Below are 24,917 nucleotides of genomic sequence, written 5' to 3' on the forward strand. Positions count from 1 at the left end.
TGGTTTAATGGACCTCTCTACTTTTCCTTGAAAACTTATTTTATGGAAAAGTTTTTTTTTAAATCAATTAAAAAAGGGTTGGATACCAGATGCCATTTTCGCAATGTATGATGATATAAGTGCGTTCTAGAAGCCTAGATAAACCACCTTGGATAGACAAGAATAAGAACCGAATTGGCTGGTACCATAAAATCATTTCAAGTGGACGTATGTATTACAAAAAATTTGTCTGTGAATTTGGCGCTTTATCATCGAAAAAAGCAGTTGTTTTCGCATTTTTTCGAAGTCCTTCTAAAGATTAATTCGCGGCAACTATCATTTCTCACTTTTTAAGAAGAGACTCTAGCAATAGAAAATTTCATTGGAGTTTTAAGATTGAAATGGCTTGCCGATCAGTTGTAAAGCTATTAGGTTAATTGCCTTTAAATTTTTTCATTTTTTGATTTTTGTGACTCGTTTTGGGATATATAGGGTAATGGTTACAATCAGGGTCATAATAAGAGCTTGTATTAATGAGAAGCTTATGTAACCTAATAAAATGGCTTAGTTGTAAAGCTATTAGGTTAATTGCCTCAAAAAATTTTACAATAATTTATTGATTGTTTTTAGTTGTTTTGGGATGGGCAATAATGACAATCAGATGTCATAATAAGAGCTTTGATCAACAAGAAGTTTATGTATTCTGGGCTAATAGCCTATAAACTTACCTTAAACTGCAGCTTGGAGAAATATAAGGATTTTCCATCCTTGTGATGCTCCAGTGATGAAAAAAATTTGTTTGGTGTTGCCTAGGTTGTGGTTGTTGATCTAGACTCTTAGTTTCCCAATTGTAAAGGCACTCCTGGCAGAGCCATTCCTTATCAAGGTGGGACTTAAATGTGTTGATTGAAGTTTCTGAAACTGTTTCCTCAGACAGTTGATTCCACAGATTGATGACTCTTTGGCTGAAGAAATGACTTCTATGTCTACTTGTAGAATGCTGCATGGGGAGCTTCATTGAATGTCCTCTAGTACCAGAATGAAAGGGCTAAGAAAAGAGAGTGGAGGGGTGTTTTTAGAAAGGTTTTTTTTTGTTAAAATCATTTCACCCCTTTTTCTTTGTTATGTCACTGTTGACAGCTTCAAATGATGTAGTCTTTCTTCATATAGAAATTTATTCATGCTGCTAACCATCTTAGTGGCACAATACTGGACACCCTCAAGCAACTTCTCATCTTTTTGAAAAAAAGAGGCTGCTAATGACATTCCAACCTCCAGATGTGGTTATACAAGTGCCTTATTTAACTTCATAAAGGTTCTTAGGTGATGGCTAGAGATGGTTCTTTTATGATACCAAGAGATTTATTTGCAGAAGATGAAACCAACTTAGCATGGCTGCTAAACTTTAATTGGTGATCAACAATTACCTAAGACCTCTTTCATTAGAAACAGCAGAAAGGAAGTTGTCTTGAAGGAAATACTTATGATGCTTGTTGTGTTTGCCAAAATAGATGACATGGCATTTGTCAACATTAAAAGCAAGGAGCCACATGTTAGCCTATCTTCCTAGACTGTCAATATTTGTTTGAATTGATTGCTGGTGAGAGGGAGTAGCTGCTTTTCCAACTAGTTTTGAGTCTTCAGCATAAAGGGTAATACCATTTGAAAGAAGGGTGGGTAGATTGTTGACATAGAAGTTGAAAAGTGTTGGTCCAAGAATAGCACCCTGGGGCATACCACTTAATACAGTTGTGGGAGAAGAGAAATGAGGAGTTCTTCATGAATCAAAAACTCTGACAATCTGTGATTTTTCAGAGATGAAGCCCATAATCCACTGTACAACACCTTCATTGACACCTGTAGCCTTTAGTTTGATTATGAGGAATTCATGACAGACAGATCAAGAAGAATCATGCCAACAGGAAGACCCTTATCAAGCAGTCTAGTCACAAATTCATATGTTTAGATTAGCCTAGTGTCCACAGATCTACCAGATCTAAATCCATGTTGTGATATGGAGAGGATGTTATTGAGCTCAAGATGTTCAATTAGAGCTTTGTTAGCAAATCTCTCAAGCACCTTAACAACTACAGAAGTGATGCTTATAGGATGCTTATTATTAAGGAGGGAAAGCTTTGGGTAAAATTTAGTTTGGCTACTTTCTGCTATCTTGAAAAGGGGTTAGGTTAGGAGAATAAAACTGTCAGTAAGGAATCCAGGACCAAAAACATGCTCTGGTAAGTTATTGCCAAGTTTTTTATGTTAACTCTTTCCTGATTTTTGAAAAGAAATTTGAATGCTTGACAAGTCTATTTGACACCTATTGAAATTTTGACAAAACAATCACCTTAATTTCCAATTAGTCTATCAGTTTCTTCTTCTCTGGTTTTAGTTCTTAGAATGCAAATTCCTGTTATTTGAGTTGATTTTAAGGCATATCAATGCTTATTTCCTAAATTTAGGTAATGCATTTATAGATTTTTGAAACCTCACAAATTGGGACTGAGCAAAGTGGTGAAGCTGGAAACAGTTTTCTTGCACTTCATTCAAGCAGAAGATCTATTTTGCCTGGATACTTTATAGTAGACAAATTTTAAAAGGTAATCAAAGGTCTTGACCCTCTAGAGGGAGAAGCAGTGGAGGTAGATACTTCAAAATACCTTCCCAGGAAATTCTTTACTCTGTAGACCCACCCTGAAAGTTTTCTATTCCTACCCTAACCCCTTTCCTAGATAGGAAGAAGTAGCAAAACTAAAATTTTACCAAGCCTTGTCTGTGAGGTAAATTCTGGATAAAGGATTTTTTTGGTTTCTTAAAAAATAACTCAAATAATGGTAGGCTACAGTAATTTAGGCTACTAAATAGGGTAAGACCCCTAGTACTTGGCCAGTGCCTAATCATTGGCAAAAATCTGAATTAAAAGTGTTTTACTTAAAAATAGGCTAGACAGCAGGCTCCTAATCTTGGACAGTTACGATTAGATGATGGTTTAGACTAGACCAGTTAAGACTGACTAATTTGGCTACAATCTTGGGAAACATGTGGTTTATCTTAAATTGAATCCTCCCAAGGTTGACTGTGGATGGGATTGGTATATATTGTTCTAATTTTAAGATCCTATGTCAAATATTTGACAGAATTTTCAAATATTATTTTCAAGGTTTAAATGTTTAACCAAGATTATGCTCCACTGTTGTCTACCAGTAGGCCTATACTTGAAATTGTAAGTGTTGTATATTGTTAAAATATTCAAGCTAATCACATACCTACTAAGAAAATTTTACAATGATTTAGTATTTAAAGAGTAGATTAACCAGAAGACAAGTAGGGTATCAGTTTAAAATAGGCCTGTTCATATAGGATTTACTAAATATTTTGAACACAACTTTATGAAATCCCAAAATACTTACCCTTCTTATCATTTCTCAAAGTTTATGTTACCCAGCCCCCCCCCCCAATCTGCAAATATATATCCAGTATGTATATTGCATACATTTTGTGATTCCTTGATCTTTTGTTCAAATCTCTATTTAATACCATAGATGCAACATTAATGATATCAAGAAGCAGAAAAAATGTATTGTTTAGGTTATATATTTGCACATTAGAGGTGGAAGTACATTGAAATGCTTTTAAGAATAATATAAGCAAGTATTTTGGGATTATTTGAAGTTCTTCAATTGTTCAGAAAATAACATGAGTTTTGCTTTGTCATCATTTTTTAGGGCATCATTTTGTGTGACATCATTCATAAAATGACAGCATTTACTGTAGAGTTCCTATGTCTCAAGTTGATTTAGCTCTTTATTAAGACCCAAGCACCTGTAAATATAACAACATAAGCACATAACAAAAACAACACTAAGCTGATAAGCAAGCAATCTCAGCAGGATGCTACAATAATATAAGCACATAATAAAGCAACACTAAACTAATAAGCAAGCATGCCCAGCAGGATGCTACATCTTCCTTCTTCTGAGCGTGCTATTGTCTCTATAAGTTTAACCTGGTGGGTTTGATTATTGTTCTACCCGATCTTGTTTGCGTCACTCCGCCTCTGTCCGGGACTGGTTTTGTTTGTTGCTGTGTTACAGCGCTAGTAGGGACATTGACAATATTTCCATTGTGTTCGGGGGGGGGGGGCTGCCAGGCTGGGAGAGGCTGGACGCTCAACCGGGCTGACTTTGGGTACCAACTCGGACGGTTGGGTAAATTCTACATTTTGGTAGTCTTGTTTTGAGTGGATTGCTTCGTCTGAATTCCTATGGGAGAGTCTGACCCTGTTGCGTCGGAGCGTTGATCCGTCGTCAGTAGCAATTGTGTAGGATCGCGGCTGCGGGCACACTTCGACAATGGTTCCTCTCTTCCAAGGACTGCTGGGTGTCATTTGGACACTCACTCTTGACCCTACCTGAATTTTGGGTAAGGATTTAGCGGTCCTGTCGTAGTACTCCTTCTGTCGCAATCTTGATTTCTCTCTGTGTTTCTGAAAGCTTGCTTTGGACACGATGTTCTTCTCTAGGTGCTTCTGCGTGACAGGGAGGACTGATCGCAGCTGTCGGCTCATGAGCAGCTGGGCTGGTGCTGCCATACCGTCTACGGGAGTGTTCCGGTATTCTAGGATACTGATGTATGGGTCCTGTCCACTGATCTTGGACTTGTTCAAGATTCTCTTACAGGTTTGCACGCATTTCTCGACGAGCCCGTTTGCTGTGGGGTGATAAGGGCTAGACGTTTGATGTTCAATGCCCCAGTTTTCTGTGAATAGCCTGAATTCGCTGGAACTGAACTGTGGTCCGTTATCAGAAGTGAGAATTGCTGGTATTCCATGGCGAGCAAAGTGTCCTTTGAGTTTTGTGACCACATGAGAAGTGGTGGTGGAGGTTAGGTTGTCCACCTCAAAATAGCGGCTGTAATAGTCGACTGTTATTGCATACTGCTTCCCATTCCATTCAAACAAATCACATCCCACATGCTGCCATGGTAGTGACGGGATCGGCGTGGGAATCATTGGCTCTTTTTGATTGTTTGACATTGTGTGGGTGCAGGCATCACATCTTTGGATAAACCGTTCAATGTCTTTTCCAATACCTGGCCAGTAAATGATCATTCGGGCTCTTTGCTTGGTTTTTTCAGTGCCCAAATGAGCGGAATGTAGTCCCTTTAAGACGTTGTCTCGTAGACTGGTAGGAATGACAATTCTTGAACCTTTGAAGATCAGGTCATCATGCGTTGAGAGATCTTGGCGAATACTCCAGTATTGGACTATGGTGTTTGGGCATTGTCTCTTGTTGTCAGGCCATCCCTCCAAGATGACCCTCTTCAGTGCTTGGAGTTCGTGATCTGTTAAGGTCTCCTGTTTGATCTCCTCCAGTCTGCTGCCCGTGGCGGGTATGGATTTTACAAACGAATGTACAAAGATTTCGATCTCTTTGTGTAATTCTTCATCAATGTCAGGAAGATGTAGTCTTGAGAGTGCATCTGCGACAGGGATTTCCGTACCGGCTCGGTACTTGAAAGTCAAGTCATACGGCTGTATGTACATCATCAGGCGTTGAATCCTTGGTGGTGCTGTATGGAGGGGTTTGATTAGTATAGATTCGAGTGGTCGATGATCTGTGATGACTTGTACTTTCCTTCCGTATAGGTAATGGTGGTAATGCCGGCAACCATAGACTATGGCAAAGAGTTCCTTTTCTAGCTGTGAGTAGTTCTGTTCAGATTTACTCAGTGATCTTGATGCGTAAGCAAAGATTTTGCCATTCGCGGATATTTGTGCCCCTAGTCCATGTTTTGAGGCGTCAACTTCGAGCTCAAGGGTTGGGCTGGAGCTGTCAAAGAAAGCCAGGTTGGTTACTATGGACTCTTTGAGCTGGTTGAGACATGTAGTGTGGAGCTCTTTCCATTCGAATTCGTTAGCTTTAATCAGATCCCTTAATGGTTGGTTCTGTGTTGCCAGGTTTGGGATGTACCTTGAAAGAAAGTTTAGCATTCCAAGGAGAGTCTGGAGTTCCTCCTTCGATTTTGGAGTAGGCATCTCGTTGATGGCACGGAGTTTCTCGGGGTCTGGTTTGATGCCAGCATTGCAGATGATGTGGCCGAAGTAGCAGACTGACTGGACTGCAATCTGGCACTTTGATCTATTAAATTTTACCCCCTTCTGTCTTGCTCTTTCGAGCACTTCCGCAAGTCTTCTGTTGTGCTCTTCTCGTGTGGCTCCATAGATAAGTAGGTCATCGACAAGTATTTTAAGACCTTTCAGACCTTGAAATATCTCTTCCATCTTCCGCTGGAACTCATCCTGGGCAGATATCAGCCCAAAGGGATATCTCCTCCAACGGTATCTGCCATAAATTGTATTAAATGTCGTGAGGTCTGAAGCTGATTTTGAGAGCACAAGCGACCAGTACCCTGAGGTGGCATCAAGCTTTGAGAAATATTTCGCACCGCTCAAATCAGAAATGGCATCTTCAAAAGTCGGGATTGGGTAATGAGGGCGCTTGATGGCTTTGTTCAGGTCTACTGGATCAATACAAAGTCTCACACCGCCATCCTTCTTTTCAACTAGCACCATCGAGTTGACCCATTCCGTAGGCTCTTCCACCTTTTCTATTATCCTCAAGCTTTCCAATCTGTTCAGCTCTTGTTTCAATTTCTCACGCATTGCAATAGGCACTTTTCTGGCAGGATATGCTGTCGGCACAGCTCCTTCCTTGAGGTGAATCTCGCACTTGCCTTGTATTTTCCCAATGCCAGAGAACAGCTCTTTGTACTGTTCAAGGAGTGGCTCCAAATCTGGCGTTGATTTGCTGTCATCTAAGGCATCTATATTCAGGACAAGTTTCACCAGGTTCATGTTTTTGCTAGACTTGAATCCAAGGATAGGAACAGAATTTCCTCCAGCTATGAAAAACCTATGTTTCTGTTCAGGAGCTCCATTATAGCTGCATGACAGGAGGCAGGTTCCGGCTGTTGGGATCGTTGAGCCACAGTAACTGGTGAGTTTTTGCTTTGTTGGTTGTATGAGTGGTTTTGGAGCAAGGAGATCAAAGTAGTGTTTTGGTATGATGTTTGCCTGAGCACCGGTATCAATTTTGAAGCTTACAGTAGTCTGATTGTTGATCTTCAGTGGAACAAACGCCTCATCCTTACTCCCATCTTGCTGTACAGCATATAGCAGTATTTCATCTTCTTCAGCAGTTTCTGCTATTCGGCTCTGTTCGTCATTTTCGATAGCATTCACGACTTTGCTGCGGCATACTTTTGCAAAGTGGTTTAATTTTCTGCACTTTGAGCATGTTTTCCCTTTGGCAGGACAGCTGTGTCCAGGGCCATAGATTCCTCCACAGAAGTAGCACTCTGTGCCTTTTGTTCTTGATCTTGCGTCTGCTGGTTTTGGTTGTTTCCGGTATACTACATCCACTTCCTGTTTGATTGGGGGATGGTGGGAATTGTTGTCAAATGATTTCAGCTGTGCTTGGGTCGTCTCATAGATCCTACAAACTTCTACTGCTCTTTCAAGCGTTAGGCTGTTGCCGTCAGCTAGAAGTTTCTCTCGTATTCTTGGATTTCTGATTCCACAGACGATTTTGTCTCTGGTCATCTCTTTTGGATCATGGTATTCGCATGGCTTGACTAGCAACTTCAGCTCTGTGATGTATTTCTCAAGTGTCTCTCCATCACGCTGGTCACGTTTCTGGAAGATATATCTGGCAAATACTTTGTTCTTCTTTGGAGCAGCATACTCACGAAATTTCAGAAGGTAAGGCTCGATTTTATTTGAATCGTCTGCTTCAATGTCAAAAGTTTTAAAGATGTCTCTTCCTTTTTCGCCAATCCATATAAGTAGATAGGCACACTGAATCTTCTCCAATTTACCAGAGAGAGGGCCTAGAAACATAAGTCTTGCATGTTCTTCAAACTTTGACCATTCTTCATCAAGATTTTCAGATTCCCAGTTGATTGCTGGAGGGGCAACTCCATCCATCTTTGCTGTTCAAAATCCCACTTCTGACACCATGTAGAGTTCCTATGTCTCAAGTTGATTTAGCTCTTTATTAAGACCCAAGCACCTGTAAATATAACAACATAAGCACATAACAAAAACAACACTAAGCTGATAAGCAAGCAATCTCAGCAGGATGCTACAATAATATAAGCACATAATAAAGCAACACTAAACTAATAAGCAAGCATGCCCAGCAGGATGCTACATTTACTATTAAGACTTTGGTAATTATGCTACAAACATGCTGATTAACATTTGCACTATCCAACATGCAAAAACAGTATGACATTTGAAAAAAAAAACTTAATTAGTGGCACTAATTTATTTTATTAAAATGTTTCCTTCTCTTGAGCTACCCAACATAAATATTACCTTGAAATCACTAGAAAATTTCTATTATCTATCTAAAAGTTAGATTGATTTACTGTTGAGTTTGTCTTAATTTTTGGTAACTCTAGAGGAGAGAGACTCTTATGAAGGGAGCACTTTAGAATAAAAATGGTAGAACCATATAATTTGTAATTTTATGTTCTTTATACTGTTTATAGTTGTGTGTGTGTGTGTATGTGTGTGACAGTTCACCCCTACTTGCAAATTGTCACAAACACAACTATAACGATCAAAAATGGTAGAACCATAAACTTTTTAATTTTATATTCTTTATACTGTTTATAGTTGTGAGTGTGTGTGACAGCTTACCCCTACTTGCAAATCATCACAAATACAACTTATAAACATAAAACATTAGAACCATATAATTTCTAATTTTATGTTCTTTATTTAGTTGTGTGTGTGTGTGTGACAGCTTACTGCTACTTGCAAATTGTAACAAACACAACTATAAACATCAAAAATGGTAGAACCATATAATTTCTAATTTTATTATTTTATTACCCTTCAAACTAATAGGCTTTATACCACAGGTACCAGTTTTTTATTCCCTGCCATTGGCTGGAACTGCCACATGTAGTTAAAGGTGAATCACCCAATGCACATCTTGTTAGTATAAGAAATATAAATGATTGCTTTATGAACAAACTCTTTCTGAATTAAAAAAATTAAATAAACATGGGAGACAACCTTGTAAGTCCTCTGCATCATTTTGCTTATGACACCTCAATGCACATAGCTATCCCAAAACATGGAGATCTAAGCAATGGAAATAAAAAAAAACTGGTCTGGTGCATGAATGGCCAGTCTCAATGTATCAAAAACAAAGGAGTTGATGATTTCCTGATCAAAAGTGTGACAGATACATCCCAGCATCATATCCATTCACGAAGCTATTAGGAATGCTGATTAGCTTAGTCTTGTCAGAATCCACTTCTCCACAAATACCCTCTTGGAACACACCCAACTTTATTTGGTGAAAATCCCCTGTACAAGAAAGCTGGGCACTGTTCTTTGTTGCAAAAACCTTATTCCACTTAGCTCTGTCATCCCACTTTACAGGCTTGCATCAGACCCATTGCAGAGTTTAGATGCCTGCTTTATCCTGCACCAAACATTGTTGGTGCCATTTCTGATGATCCAGAATAGGGCCAATAGAGCAGGTTCAGTTGTTCCCCATGACTTCATCAAGTCAGTGAGAGGTTTGATGCAGTGCTGATGGCTGTTTTCTACAGGTTTATAAATTCATCTGCTTCTATAGAGCTTTATTTTATTGTGCTCCTTAATGTCTAACCAACAAGACAAACAGATCCATGCAGCTTGGTCTAGTTATCTTAAAGTTGCCTTTTTAATTCCAGTCATATTTTAAGAACAGCTTCATGTAATGTTGCACTTCAATTTGAAATGATCTTTCTGGGGACATTATCTGTAAGTTTCTAGGTTGAATCCTTTAAAAGAAGGGCTAACTGCCATCTTAAACCTCTTGATGGAACTATTTACAAGACTAGCAGCAAATCAGATATTTAAATGTAGCTTGTGATGCAAATTTAGAAATAAAAAATTAAACAAAAACAATGTTCTGTATTTTATTTTTTATGTTTTATCTAATGATGACATTTGGATACAGTTCATATTAAGTATGAAATTCTATCTAAAACAAGATTCCAGTTTCTCTTCACAAAATATTTTTTCTGTTATATTTTTTTGGTTAGCAAGAAATACAAAACCTTCTTCATCATCCAACTTCTGGTGGTCAATTAAGAAATTATCCTTAAACTTAGTACATAGGAACAGGGTATTTTTAAGGGTAATTGGGTTTCAACTTAAAATCAGTGAAAATTACTTCTGGAATCTGTACAAAAAATTTAATATATAAGGTTAATACTAAGTTATTTTTTCAAACATATCTCTGTAACACCATTTTCAAAACTACCTACAAGGTGTTTACAACTACTAACCTAAAAACTGAATTAATTATAATTACAGTAAGCTAACTTAATTATAATATTCTGATAGCTTCTCATTGTTCAGATGGAAAACCAAGCAAGTTACCATTAGAAACATAGATTGTATTAGCTTCATTTAGCATCATATAAAACTTACCTTTTTTTTTAATTAATTTGGGACTTTTCCCTTTTTTGTGTTGTGTGTCTTAGAATGTCATTTTATCACAGCCTGTTTTAAGTTTTTGGTAGGTCTGTCTTGGAGGTCTTTGTTGGTATTTTACGTAAGGGTTTTGGGGGGTTGGATGGAAGGGCTTGCTTCAATTGGAGCTATTTTGCCATGTTTATCAATTGAAAACAAATATACAGATTTCAGCATTTTGAAAATCAGCTGAACTTGAATTCAAGTAAACTCTTTGAAGATAAAATAATTGCTCCTTTTGTTTTACTAATAACTGTCTGATGGAGCTTTTTACTTTTTACAGGAAAAGATGTCATTAGCTCTAGCTCAGTTCAGACTAGACAGCAAATTCGGACATGCTACAAAATTGTTACTGAGCCAGAGCCAAGTATGGCCATGAAAGATATTACTGATAGAGCTGCTACCTCAATGTTTGTAACAGAGCTTATAAGAGGTATTGTATTTTTTTGTTTCTTTAGATGCGTGCTTTGGGTAAAAGATTTAAATTAAAAAAAGCTTTGTTAGGCTTTTTTAGTTTAATTTTGGATTGCTACCAAGCAGGAAATTTGTTATTCATAAATCTGTTAAATAAATAACAGAGAAAATCAAACATGTATGCAGTTCAGGTTGTTCAAGCCTTGTGCAGAGATTGTTTCCAAAAACTTATCTGTTGAACAACAGGAAACTGCATTTGCATGTTTCTTTTAAGACTGGTTGGAGAATCCAGACATCTGTCACAATGTAATCAAGGGAGACAAAATTTGGATTTACAAATACAATCGTGAGACTAAGAAGCCTGGGGTCAAGTCAGAAAAAAAATATTTTTATCCAGGTTCAAAATAATGTAAAAATAAATCTATGAAAAAAAAACTGAACCAACCTAGCGCTCTGTGAATGCAACCATAATGGACCTTGACCAAACAAACACCCTACAAACAGTCAACAGCAAATATGTAACTGCAGCTTATTTCTTTTTGCTGTAAAGTTCGTTCTAAGATCTAATCTGTTTTTGATGGTCTTGTAATGTTTTACGTTTTTATGTACTTTTTTAATGTAGCATAACAAGCATGGAATGATAAAATTGAGATTAGCCACAGACAAAAAAAGTCAGGATGTCAAAATCAAGAATCAAGGCCAAGCTGATGGTTTTCTCCACTTGCCTGGAATTCTGTTCCCAGAATGGGTTCCTCAAGGCGTGAAGGGTTTGTAGAAAGAGATCCAATTGTTGGCAAGATCCGTTGTAGGTGCTTCATCTCAACAGTGCACCTTCTCAGTCAGTAAATAATTTGTTAAACCATACCGCTTTTCCATTTACAGAATCTAAGAGAGAAAAAACGGGTATAATGTAAATTAAATTTATTATAATTTAATAAATAACTATTATTATATATGAATAAATATAAAAAATATAATTGTTATAACATAAGAAATAATTTGCATTATTTAAATAATTTAAACAAGACAATTGAACGAAAAAAAAACAACATTAACAAAATTTGAATAATAAAAACACCAAATATTTTGACTCCACGCCCAGGAATCTTTATCAACAGGAAAAAAATTTAAGTTAAATTAACCACAACATATAAAGAAAACATACAAACAATTAAAACCCACATCTTTATAATTTCCAAAATTCTGCAATGACTATAAATGCCTGAATAAGCACATAGAAATGGTTTAACAGAGAAATAGAATTGAAATGGTTGAACATTGACCTTATCTCATCTTTTGCTCTTTAAGTTGACACTTGTTCAGGAAGTAGTATGAACACATTGAAATTTTGACCTGTGCCTAATCAAGCTATTGTAAACTGGATTTAATCTACATTCCTGCTTATCTCAATTAATATTGTTAATTTATATTTTTCTTGGAAACTTTGCAAATGTCCAATAGACATGTCCATTATTTTCATTTGATAAAAAAAAAATAGCATGGTGAAGAAAGTCAAATAAATATTTTTCTAAGGCTGATTCAAAAGCTTCTCGTGCCTTATCGTATTTAAAAGATCAATTTATGGTATTTTAATGTAGTTGTAATCTATTTTCTAAATTTTGTTGTGTCCTTCCTACATAAAATTTACCACGAGAACAATATATTTTGTATACCCTACTTTAATATTTGTATACCCTAATGTAAATATTATATATTGTTATGTCTAGTTTTAATATGTTTTATATATTTTCAAATAGGTGCCATGGTAACAATGGCGCATATATTCAAAGAACCAGTGACAATTAACTACCCATTTGAAAAAGGACCACTCAGTCCCAGATTTAGAGGTGAGCACGCACTAAGACGTTACCCTTCTGGTGAAGAAAGGTGCATTGCTTGTAAGCTTTGTGAAGCTGTATGTCCAGCTCAGGTAAAAATTAGTTTGTTAGCCCCATTTTAACACTGCCTGATTAAGTGGAGGATAAGCAGAGGAGAAGAAGTCTGCTTTAAAAATGAAGTTTTATTGTAATAATTAATTTAGAAGTTAACTACATTATGTAATAAAACATGTGCAATTAAAGATTGAATCTGACATAGTTAAGCATGACAGATTTAACAAGGGATGTATATAAATGTCACAGTGAATGTCCAAAATCTGGTTAATGTTGACATTCACCAGTGAATGTCAAAAAGTTCTTTTTTTCTGCTTAGATTCAATTAGCTTTGCAAATCAGCTTTTTCAGTCTTTCGCAAGCTTTAATGATAAAAGTTAGGTTAGATGAAATTAGGCTAGAAATCTAAAGACAGGTTAAAAACCTAAGCTAACCAAACCTAACCCAACCTTATCTGTCACCCATGAAACTGAAAAAGTTGACTGGCAACGCTGACTAAATCCAAGGAGAAAAAAAGGTATTTCAGGCATTCACCAGTAAATGTCGACAATCACCAATTACGGACATTCATGATAAAATAAATAAAGACTGGAAAAGATAAGATACATTTATTTCGAGAAGACTGAAAGTTGTAAGAGAGCCACGTTTACTTTTTATGCCTAGGAGAAAAAAAAACTTACAATCAGCGATAATATGTCAATGAACATGAAGGTTCTTTGATATAGTTGAGAACCGTCTTGTTTTTGTTTTTTTGACAAAAATTTTGCACACCTTTTTGTTCTGGTACAGGAGACATAAGTACAAAATGATTTTGAGAATAAAGTTACCTATTCCCCTGTCAAATTATCTATTTAATGCAAAAATGTGTTTCAAATCTTAATAATGGACTTATCATCACCTTACTTACTCTGAAAATTCCAAAGTTCTTAATATTTTGAAGGGGATAGGGTGTAGTGGGTTTTTTAATCCAATATAAAAACAGGAGAAGGGGTGTAATGAAAAGAAAGTAAAAACAAAAAATAAACAGATAAACATTCCCTACCAATAAGAGTGATTTGATACTCAAGGAAGTTCTGAAATTAAACATGTTTGTGGTTCTGAGTTCTTTTAGCTGCTGCTTTAAATGCGGGTCTTTTAGACATATGAAGTGAGTTTGTACCATCTCTGTTCCAAAAATATGCCATTAGGGCAGGGCTCCAAATCTCAAACATTGAACCCTTTTGTCTTTTGCCCTCTAATTGTGGAAATTTAGTTGCAGGTCTATTTCAGTCTTAAATATCACGTTTTTACAAAGTGTCCTGTCAAACAAGAAATAATGAACAAAACTGTCCATAAGTTTGTTTGGAATTAAACGGAAAAAAAGGCTTCGCAATCGATGAACTAATTAGTAATTATGGTATTATTTACCTGCAAGAACACCTTCTTGCCAAGACTTGTGTGAATTTCTTACAGCGAAGTTCGCATCATTTTTTGGTTGACCTTCTGGTGAACTTGATGAACATGATGTTAATTGCTCATTTAGTTATTTTTGTCTAATAATTGTGGAAAATTTGTGCTACCGAAAAAAACAAAATACTAAATGGTTTCAGCAAAGTAATTGGGATCGTGCAAATATCCCCTTCTATGTTTAGACTCTCGCCATGTCATTGAGTCTCGCTCGGGTGCCTTATCATTTTCTTAAATTGGGAGTTACCAGTTCGAATGCTTCGGAGTGTCCGAGCTTTGTAGTGTGCTCAGATTCTTTCCACCATGAAAAAGAAATCACAGTTCTGTACCTCACGAAAGGGTGTAATTTGGTATCTATCAGCGTATTTTTTCCCTTTTTTGCACATTTTCTAAAGTCTCTGGCTCGTTTTGCATTCAGCAAGTTTTGCAAGCCATAAAACCCATCATTGAAAAACTCGCCAGATGAAAAATCTAGCTTTGAATTTCAGTTTAATGGCTTATATTACTAGTTACCAGTTCATTCAAGAAATTTAAAATCTTAATCCTTTATATAGTGTTATGCCCAGAGGTTTTGCCATTAAGTTGCAATTTGTATTTTATGTCAAAATAGCACGCATAGCCAGCTGCGTTTTTATGCTCAGTGTTGCCAAAGTTTTGTCCCAGTTAAAGATAGGATTTAGATGTCTTTTGAGTAAATACAATGTCTTTTGAATAATTGTCCTATTAATTACCGTATGTTTTTTTTTTTTTTTTTGGGGGGGGGGGGGTTGGGCAAGGCACTGTTCTCTGATACGGTTTCCAGTTAATAGTTTTTTGGCGGATGATTGGTATTTTTCTTTTTTTTTCCATTATTTGTTTTTCTTTCTTCATGCATTCTCAGTCACAGAGCCTTGTCATGTTGTTTTTATTTTTGTTGTTTGATAAATCTTATCATAGTCTTAAAAAGTCACGAACAAATGAAAAGAGAATTCGAAAAAAATTGTCCTAGAATGGCACCTCCAAACCCTTTATTTTTCGTTTAAGAATAAATGAGTTATAGCAGTGATTCCAGAGGAATAAAAATTTTACTTTGACATTTTTTTCTTCCTGGTGGCTGTAGAATCTTTCCAGACACCCAGGCGTCCAAGAATCCCCGAAGAACTTCTTTTCCTTTCGCTTTGACGCTTATTAACTGGTTTGAAAATTTTTCAAAATTCGGCATTTCGCATCTTGGACCCCACTTGGGGAAACGTTCGTCATCTTTATTTTCTTTTTAAATTTTTGTATTAAACACTAAGAGTTTATAGATTTTACTTTTAAAATATTCTTACATTTTAAATATTTTCACATTAGGATGATCTTTATAGGCTATCACAATTGAAGCCGAGCCAAGAGCTGATGGGAGTAGGAGGACTACGCGCTACGATATCGATATGACCAAGTGTATCTACTGTGGATTTTGTCAAGAGGCTTGTCCTGTTGATGCCATTGTCGAGGTAGGATATAGTTATATAGGATATATAGATTATAGGGTAAAGGTTATAGGATATATAGTTATATAGTTAGGTATGATGTCGTAGATAGGATATAGTTCAAATGAAAATTTTTAAATAAAATAGTGAAAGTTTTTAAGCCGAACTGGCCAGACATGACAACAAACAACAAAGAGAGATAAAATCCACAAAAAAACCTCAAACGAGACTGCGGCCAGTAAAGAGAAAAGAGATGAAAGACTAAAATAACGCGGATATTTCACCTGTATCTAAACTAGGCGTCTTCAGCGCAAGATAAAAAGAAAAAAACACTAAACTAAAAACAAATAAAACCACCATTAATAATAATAAATACAATTGTCGCTAAACGATTGTAGCGACAATCTTATTTGTTATTATTGGTAGTGGTTTTATTTGTTTTTAGTTTAGTGTGTTTTTCTTTTTATCGTGTGGTGAGAACGCCTAATTTAGATACAGGCGAAATATCCGCGTTATTTTAGTCTTTCTTCTCTTTTCTCTTTACTGACTGCAGTCTCGTTTGAGGTTTTTTTTTTTTTGAGTTTTATCTCTTTTTGTTGTTTGAAATAAAATAGTTACAATAAAAAATGTTTAAATGGTATATAGTAAGCAGTATAAAATACTCCAAATAGTTCAAAAACAAGTCACTAAACTGTTAAAATAAAATAAAATAGCAGAATATTGGAAATTTACAACAAAAGCAGGCTTCCTTATTTGACACACTAGCTTCTGTGCCTCGAATACACTGGATTCTGAACGTAAATATCTAAAAATGGTATTGATTTTTAAAGAAAACTAGGGAAAAGAACAAGGTTTTTCTTATTTTTTTTTGTATTGAAATTATTAATTTTAATTAGTGTTGTGCTGGATTCGGCCTTTGTCACTTGCGAAATATACATATTATGTTATTAAGCCTCTAATACAGCTGTTCCATCATTTTCTGTTTACTACTTCTCCTAACAACTCATCATGGCATCAAACCGGCTTAGACCAATGCACCTCCTCCAACATACTGTTCGAAACTACTCTCCCTACTATCGCCCATCAAGGACGGAGGTTTGACTGGTGACATACGGTGTTACAAGACATACGACACCGAGCACGTTGACGAGCCGAAAATGAAAACAAGAAGTAAAGACACACACGTTTAGAAGAAAAGCAACAGCGCGTCAAAAATAAAAACGAGGTTCAAAGACATATTCGGTTAGAAGACACGTGACACTGATCATATGAGCAAGTTAAAAATGAAACTGAAGAGCAAAAACATACGCAGATTGAAGAACAGCGGCAGCGTGTCGAAAATGAAAATGAAGAGCAAAGATATGTGGTTAGAAGACATGTGACGCTGATCATATGAGCAAGTCGAAATGAACCTGAAGAGCAAATACATAGGCGGATCGAAGAACAGCGGCAGCGTGTCAAAAATGAAAATGAAGAGCAAAGACATGCAGTTAGAAGACATGTAACACTGATCATATGAGCAAGTCAGAAATGAAAATGAAGAGCAAATACATACGCGGATCGAAGAACAGCGGCAGCGTGTCAAAAATGAAAATGAAGAGGAAAGACACGCGGTTAGAAGACATGTGACACTGATCATATGAGCAAGTCGAAAATGAAACTGAAGAGCAAATACATACGCGGATCGAAGAACAGCGGCAGCGTGTCAAAAATGAAAATGAAGAGGAAAGACACGCGGTTAGAAGACATGTGACACTGATCATATGAGCAAGTGAAAAATTAAACTGAAGAGCAAATACATGCTCGGATCGAAGAACAGCGACAGCGTGTCAAAAATGAAAATGAAGAGCAAAGACATGCGGTTAGAAGACATGTAACACTGATCATATGAGCAAGTCAAAAATGAAATTGAAGAGCAAATACATACGCGGATCGAAGAACAGCGACAGCGTGTCAAAAATGAAAATGAAGAGCAAAGATGCATGGTTAGAAGACATGTGACACTGATGATATGAGCAAGTCAAAAATTAAACTGAAAAGCAAATACATACTCGGATCGAAGAACAGCGACAGCGTGTCAAAAATGAAAAATGAAGAGCAAAGACGCGTGGTTAGAAGACATGTGACACTGATGATATGAGCAAGTCAAAAGTTAAACTGAAAAGCAAATACATGCTCGGATCGAAGAACAGCGGCAGCGTGTCAAAAATGAAAATGAAGAGCAAAGACGCATGGTTAGAAGACATGTGACACTGATGATATGAGCAAGTCAAAAATTAAACTGGAAAGCAAATACATGCTCGGATCGAAGAACAGCGGCAGCGTGTCAACAATGAAAATTAAGAGCAAAGACGCATGGTTAGAAGACATGTGACATGATATGAGCAAGTCAAAAATTAAACTGAAAAGCAAATACATACTCGGATCGAAGAACAGCGACAGCGTGTCAAAAATGATAAATGAAGAGCAAAGACGCGTGGTTAGAAGACATGTGACACTGATCATATGAGCGAGTCATAAATTAAACTGAAGAGCAAATACATACGTGGATCGAAGAACAGCGGCAGCGTATCAAAAATGAAAATAAGGAGCAAAGACACGTGGTTAGAAGACATGTGACACTGATCATATGAGCGAGTCAAAATGAAACTGAAGAGCAAATACATACGCGGATCGAAGAACAGCGGCAGCGTGTCAACAATGAAAATTAACAGCGAAGACACGTGGTTAGAAGACATGTGACACTGATCATATGAGCAAGTCAAATTGAAACTGAAGATCAAATACATGCGCGGATCGAAGATCAGCGGCAGCGTGTCAAAAAGGAAAATGAAGAGCAAAGGCACGCGGTTAGAAGACATGTGACACTGATCATATGAGCGAGTCAAAATGAAACTGAAGAGCAAATACATACGCGGATCGAAGAACAGCGGCAGCGTGTCAAAAATCAAAATGAAGAGCAAAGACACGCAATTAGAAGACATTTGACACTGATCATATGAGCAGGTCAAAATGAAACTGAAGATCAAATACATACGCGGATTGAAGAACAGCGGCAGCGTCTCAACAAAGAAAATGAAGAGCAAAGACACGCGGTTTGAAGACATGTGACATTGATCATATGAGCAAGTTAAAAATTAAACTGAAGAGCAAATACATACGCGGATCGAAAAACAGCGGCAGCGTGTCAAAAATGAAAATGAAGAGCTAAGACATGCGGTAGAAGACATGTGACATGACCATATGATACTGACATGTGACATGTGACATATGATAAAAGACATGTGACACTGATCATATGAGCAAGTCAAAAATGAAACTAAAGAGCAAAGAAATACGCGTATTGAAGAACAGCGGCAGCGTGTCGAAAATGAAAATGAAGAGCAAAGACATGTGGTTAGAAGACATGTGACACTGATCATATGAGCAAGTCGAAATGAATCTGAAGAGCAAACACATACGCGGATCGAAGAACAGCGGCAGCGTGTCAAAAATGAAAATGAAGAGCAAAGACGCATGGTTAGAAGACATGTGACACTGATGATATGAGCAAGTCAAAAATTAAACTGAAAAGCAAATACATACTCGGATCGAAGAACAGCGACAGCGTTTCAAAAATGAAAAATGAAGAGCAAAGACACGCGGTTAGAAGACATGTGACACTGATCATATGAGCGAGTCAAAATGAAACTGAAAAGCAAATACATACGCGGATCGAAGAACAGCGGCAGCGTGTCAAAAATGAAAATGAAGAGCAAAGACATGCGGTTAGAAGACATGTAACACTGATCATATGAGCAAGTCAAAAATGAAATTGAAGAGCAAATACATACGCGGATCGAAGAACAGCGGCAGTGTGTCAAAAATGAAAATGAAGAGCAAAGACACGCGGTTAGAAGACATGTGACACTAATCATATGAGCAAGTCAAAAATGAAACTGAAGATTCAAGATTCAAGATTTTATTTAAACTTCTGTACAACACACACAATATATAAAAAAAAGGGTCAAGCCGGAGACACAAGGTCGATTGACAAAGACCCGGTGTAACAATATAGCACACCTATTTGACAGAAAAAAGAAACAAAAACAAATGCATAAAATAAATATCAATAAATCCACGACTCACCACTAGACGGGAACCCACCCCAACTGACACTCGGCAAATATCAATCCGAAAAACAAAATAAAACAGTGTGCAAGCGAGGGTGACCGATGACTGGCAACTTATTTGAAAAAAAAATAATAATAATAAAAAAAAATAAAATGAGCCCACCTTATCAATATCAAACAAACAACTATTCACTTTAAGATTTTTTTTTTTTATTACTGATTCTTGAATTTATTTATAAGGATAGAATGAAGTTGCTTTTTAATATGTGGGAGAGATTTATTGCAGTCAATATATGGTAGATAAAAATGCCATGAACCCATGATCGAAAAATATGGCGAGAACCGTGATCTCTCAGTGGTTAATTTCAGGTGCTGCATTCTCCATTTATTACGGGTTTCATAAACATGGTCAGGTTGCTCAGGGAAAAAATTTCTCGTACGAAAGTACGGAGGCAGTTCTGAGCGGTTATATTTTACCTTGAATAAAAAAGAATGAAGAGTGAATAATTCTGAAACAGGCAAAATATTAGTTAATAAATATATAGTTTCAGTTTTAGATTTATTTGGATAGGAAGAAGGTGACGGTAAATATCTTTGCAAAATTCGAAGAGCCCGGTTTTGAAGAGTCTGTATCGGTTTATATGATATTTGAAAGTTGCCAAATAAATTAGGGGACAATACGTAAGATGGGAATGCACCAAGGCAAAATAAATGAGTCGTAGAACTTCATAGGGGAAAAAAATGCTGAAGCCTCCTCATTACACCAACTCCTTGGGCGATTTTAACGCGTGATCTATTACAATGTTCTTTATAAGATAGATTTTCATCAATAGTTATACCAAGATACCGGAGTATGGGCACGCCTCACTCTGGGTTACTGTTGAATGTTTTTGTAGAGAATATCGAAAATTGAGTGTTACATTCGTATTTTTTTAAACATATCTCTTGGGGACGGTACATGGATGACGTAATTTCACTTTGGAACTATGGGAGAAATGAACTTAGGGTTTTTTTTAGATCACTTTAATACATATGATAGGAATTTACAGTTTACCTTAGAATTTGAAGTTGCAAATGAAATCCCACTCTTATATGTGCTAATTATTCGTGGCTTAGATAAACTCAACTTTACTATTTAAAGAAAACCAACACAAAACAATAGATATTTACATTTTAAATCAAACCACCCCTAAGAAGTTAAAAGAGCTGTCGTAATCTCTCTCGTCGATCATGCCCTAAATATTTGTTATGATTCGTACATCGCAGCAGAACTAGACTTTATCAAGGACATACTTAATGGAAATTGGTATCCTCTTTTATTTATTAATAATGCGATTAACCGTAGACTGAAACAACACTTCCGTAAGATCAACGATAATTTACCATGTGAGAATCCCGATAAGCCTCCAAACATAATTTACCTCCTATATATCCCAAAAATCACTAGGAATCTTAAAAAAGTATGCACGCAAAATAATCAGTATGTTTTACTTGTCAATAATTAAAAAATAATGAATCTCCTAAATTCTGGTAAAGATAAAACTCCAGTTACTTACCAAAGAGGTGTCTATCTAATACCATGCGACTGTGGCAAATTCTTTGTAGGGAGACCTCAACCAGAATTTCGAGAAACGCCTACAACAGCATAAAGATGACATTACCAAAGCTCTGAATTCTAATATTACTGCTGTTTCTTTTGATTCTGCTTTAAGCAGCCATGTTTTTGAAAATCCTAGCCACAAAACACTTTTTGAAGAATCCGCCCTTATTAGCAATGACCTAGGCATAAAACAAGTAGTTCGAAAAGCAATTGAAATCAGACTTAAGGCTAATAATAATATTTCCTTTTATAGGGACTTGGAGAATATTCACTAAATGCTCTATACACAAATTTAATTAAAAATGACCTTGCGAAATATTATAAAACAAGAGCTAAGAGCTCATATGGCACTTGTGACGAGGCGAGAAGAGCTAAGAGCCGAGAGATCATATGGTATGAGTTCTAAGAAAATTCTATGAATCAATAGATTGATTTAAAAAGGAAAATAAGAGGCTTAATGCCGGTCAGGATTTAAAATAAGAGTTCTGAGTCACGATGTCCTTCTAAATATCAAAATTCATTAAGATCCGATCACCCATTCGTAAGTTATAAATACCAAATTTTTTCTAATTTTTCCTCTCCCTTTAGCCCTTCAGATGGTCGAATCTGGGAAAACGACTTTATCAAGTCAAATTGTGCAGCTCCCTGATACGCCTACCAATTTTCATCGTCTAGCACGTCCAGAAGCACCAAACTCGCCAATCACTGAACTCCTCCCCCAACTCCCCCAAAGAGAGCGAATCCAGTACGATTCTGTCAATCACGTATCAAGGACATTTGTTTATTCTATCCACCAAGCTTCATCCCGATTCCTCCACTCAAGTGTTTTTCCAAGATTTCCCCCTCCAACTCCCCCCTATGTCAAAAGATCTGGTCAGGATTTGAAATAAGAGCTCTGAGACATGATTTCCTTCTAAAAATCAAGTTTCATTAAGATCCGATCATCTATACGTAAGATAAAAATACCCCAATTTTCACGTTTTCCAAGAATTCTGGTTTCCCCCTCCAACTCCCCGCAATGTCACAGGATCTGGTCGGAATTCAAAATTAGAACTTTAAAGCACAAGATCCTTCTAAATATCAAATTTCATTAAGATCTGGTCACCTTTTCGTTACAAATACCTCAATTTTCAAAATTACCCCCCCCCCCCCTCAATTCCACCAAAGAGAGCAGATCCGGTTCGGTTATGTCAGTCACTTATCTTAGACAGTTTCTATTCTTCCCATCCAGTTTCATCCTGATCTCACCGCTTTAAGTATTTTCTAAGATTTCCGGTCCCCCAACTGCCCCCCCCCCAATTGCGCTTGATCCGGTTGAGATTTAAAATAAGAGATTTGAGTTACGAGGTCCTTGTAAATATGAAATATCAGGAAGATCCGATCACTCCTTCGTAAGTTAAAAATACGTCATTTTTTCTTATTTTTCAGAATAACCCCCCAATAGAGCGGATCCGTTCCAATTATGTAAATCACGTATGTAAGACTTCTGCTTATTTCCCACCAAGTTACATCCCGATCCCTCCAATCTAAGCGTTTTCCATGATTTTAGGTTCCCCCACCCCAAACTTCCCCCAATGTCATCAGATCCGGTCAGGATTTAAAATCAGAGCTTTGAGACGCGATATCCTTCTAAATATTAAATTTCATTGAGATCCGATCACCCGTTCGTAAGTTAAAAATACCTCATTTTTTCTAATTATTCAGAATTAACCCCTCCCCCAACTACCCCAAAGAGAGCGGATCCGTTCCGGTTATGTCAATCATGTATCTAGGACATGTGCTTATTTTTCCCACCAAGTTTCATCCCGATCCCTCCACTCTAAGTGTTTTCCAAGTTTTGGGTTTCCCCCTCCCAACTCCTCCCCCCCCCCTCAATGTCACCAGATCCGGTCGGGTTTAAAATAAGAGCTCTGAGACACGATATCCTTCTAAATATAAAATTTCATTGAGATCCAATCACCCGTTCGTAAGTTAAAAATACCTCATTTTTTCTAATTTTTCAGAATTACCCCCCCCCCAACTACCCAAAGAGAGCAGATCCGTTCCGATTATTTCAATCGTGTATCTGGGACTTGTGCTTATTTTTCCCATCAAGTTTCATCCCGATCCCTCCACTCTAAGTGTTTTCCAAGATTTTAGGTTTCCCCCCTCCAACTCCCCCCAATGTCATCAGATCAGGATTTAAAATAAGAGCTCTGAGACACAATATCATTCCAAACATCAAATTTCATTAAGATCTCATCACCTGCTCATAAGTTAAAAATACTTCATTTTTTCTATTTTTTCCGAATTAACTGGCCCCCCACTCCCCCTCTCCAGATGGTCAAATCGGGAAAACGACTATTTCTAATTTAATCTGGTCCGGTTCCTGATACGCTTGCCAAATTTCATCGTCCTAGCTTACCTGGAAGTGCCTAAAGTAGCAAAACCGGGGCAGACATACAGACCGACAGAATTTGCGATTGCTATATGTCACTTGGTTAATACCAAGTGCCATAAAAACCAATAGATTTTAAAACAGAAACTGTCACAAATAGACCTATGAGATCAGCAGCCAAAAAAGCAAGATTGGGATTAAAAACGTGTTTTGAAATCAGTCTCATTCATTTCAATGAATTGCCTCGTTTCATCACAATTTATTTATCCTTCCTGGTTGAACTTTGCTGAGGTAAGGATGCTGGGACTGTTTTGAATTTTTTTTTTTTTTAGTTTATTGATTTTATTCTGTTCTTTGTTTTTTCTTCTTATATATTTTTGTATTGTTGAGGATGGCCCTTGGGACATAAGACTCATGTAACGCCACCACCACCACTCATATAAACGTCATTAGGCGTTCATTGTCCTTATTACAGAATGTCTTTTTCATTTTGCAAGTAATATTTAAATGTATTTTATTTTTTAGGGTCCTAACTTTGAGTTTTCGACAGAGACTCACGAAGAGCTGCTCTACAATAAAGAGAAGCTATTGAACAATGGCGACAAGTGGGAAGCGGAGATTGCTTCAAATATACAGGCTGATTATTTATATCGATAAATCATAGAAAGAAGCCTTTACCTATGAAATTTTAAATGTATAAAAGTTAAGTAGAATAAATCTGGTTGTGTTATTTTGTTTTTATGAAGGAGATTTGTATCATCGGGCATTTCTGGTTATGTTGTTGTTCCAAGATCGTGTTCTAGTGACCAAGATGTGTTTTGTTGATAAGCATTTTGAATGAAAAAGAACTATAATTGATACCGTCGCTTGTCAAAATTGTTAGCTAAGTTCAAGGTCAACTTCAAGGTTTGCCTTCTTCAAGCTTAGTTGAACAGCTTCACTAAACTTGACAACTTCAAAAAACAAACTCAAGGACAACTTTAAGGTTTGATCGCGGAAAACTCCAAGGTTGGACAATCATGAAGAAAATTTATTTTAGAATCGGAATTTTAGATTAGAAAATAGGGTTTCTTCATTATGATTTGTTTTTATTTTTATTATCA

The 24,917-nt window shown here is 36.7% G+C and overlaps 1 protein-coding gene across 1 annotated transcript; it reads left to right on the top strand.

Annotated features, from left to right (window-relative positions):
- Window positions 1-274: 274 nt before the first annotated feature.
- Window positions 275-24,544, top strand: LOC136028429 (NADH-ubiquinone oxidoreductase subunit 8-like). The gene is made up of 5 exons (XM_065706270.1): window positions 275-411; window positions 10,806-10,955; window positions 12,694-12,866; window positions 15,621-15,749; window positions 24,340-24,544. The coding sequence occupies exons 1-5, from the start codon at window positions 381-383 to the stop codon at window positions 24,469-24,471; spliced, it is 615 nt and encodes a 204-aa protein (XP_065562342.1). The 5' UTR covers window positions 275-380; the 3' UTR covers window positions 24,472-24,544.
- The last annotated feature ends 373 nt before the right edge of the window (window positions 24,545-24,917 follow it).

Source organism: Artemia franciscana, chromosome 6 (assembly GCF_032884065.1).
Source record: "Artemia franciscana chromosome 6, ASM3288406v1, whole genome shotgun sequence".
In the NCBI taxonomy this organism is placed as follows: Eukaryota; Metazoa; Arthropoda; class Branchiopoda; order Anostraca; family Artemiidae; genus Artemia; species Artemia franciscana.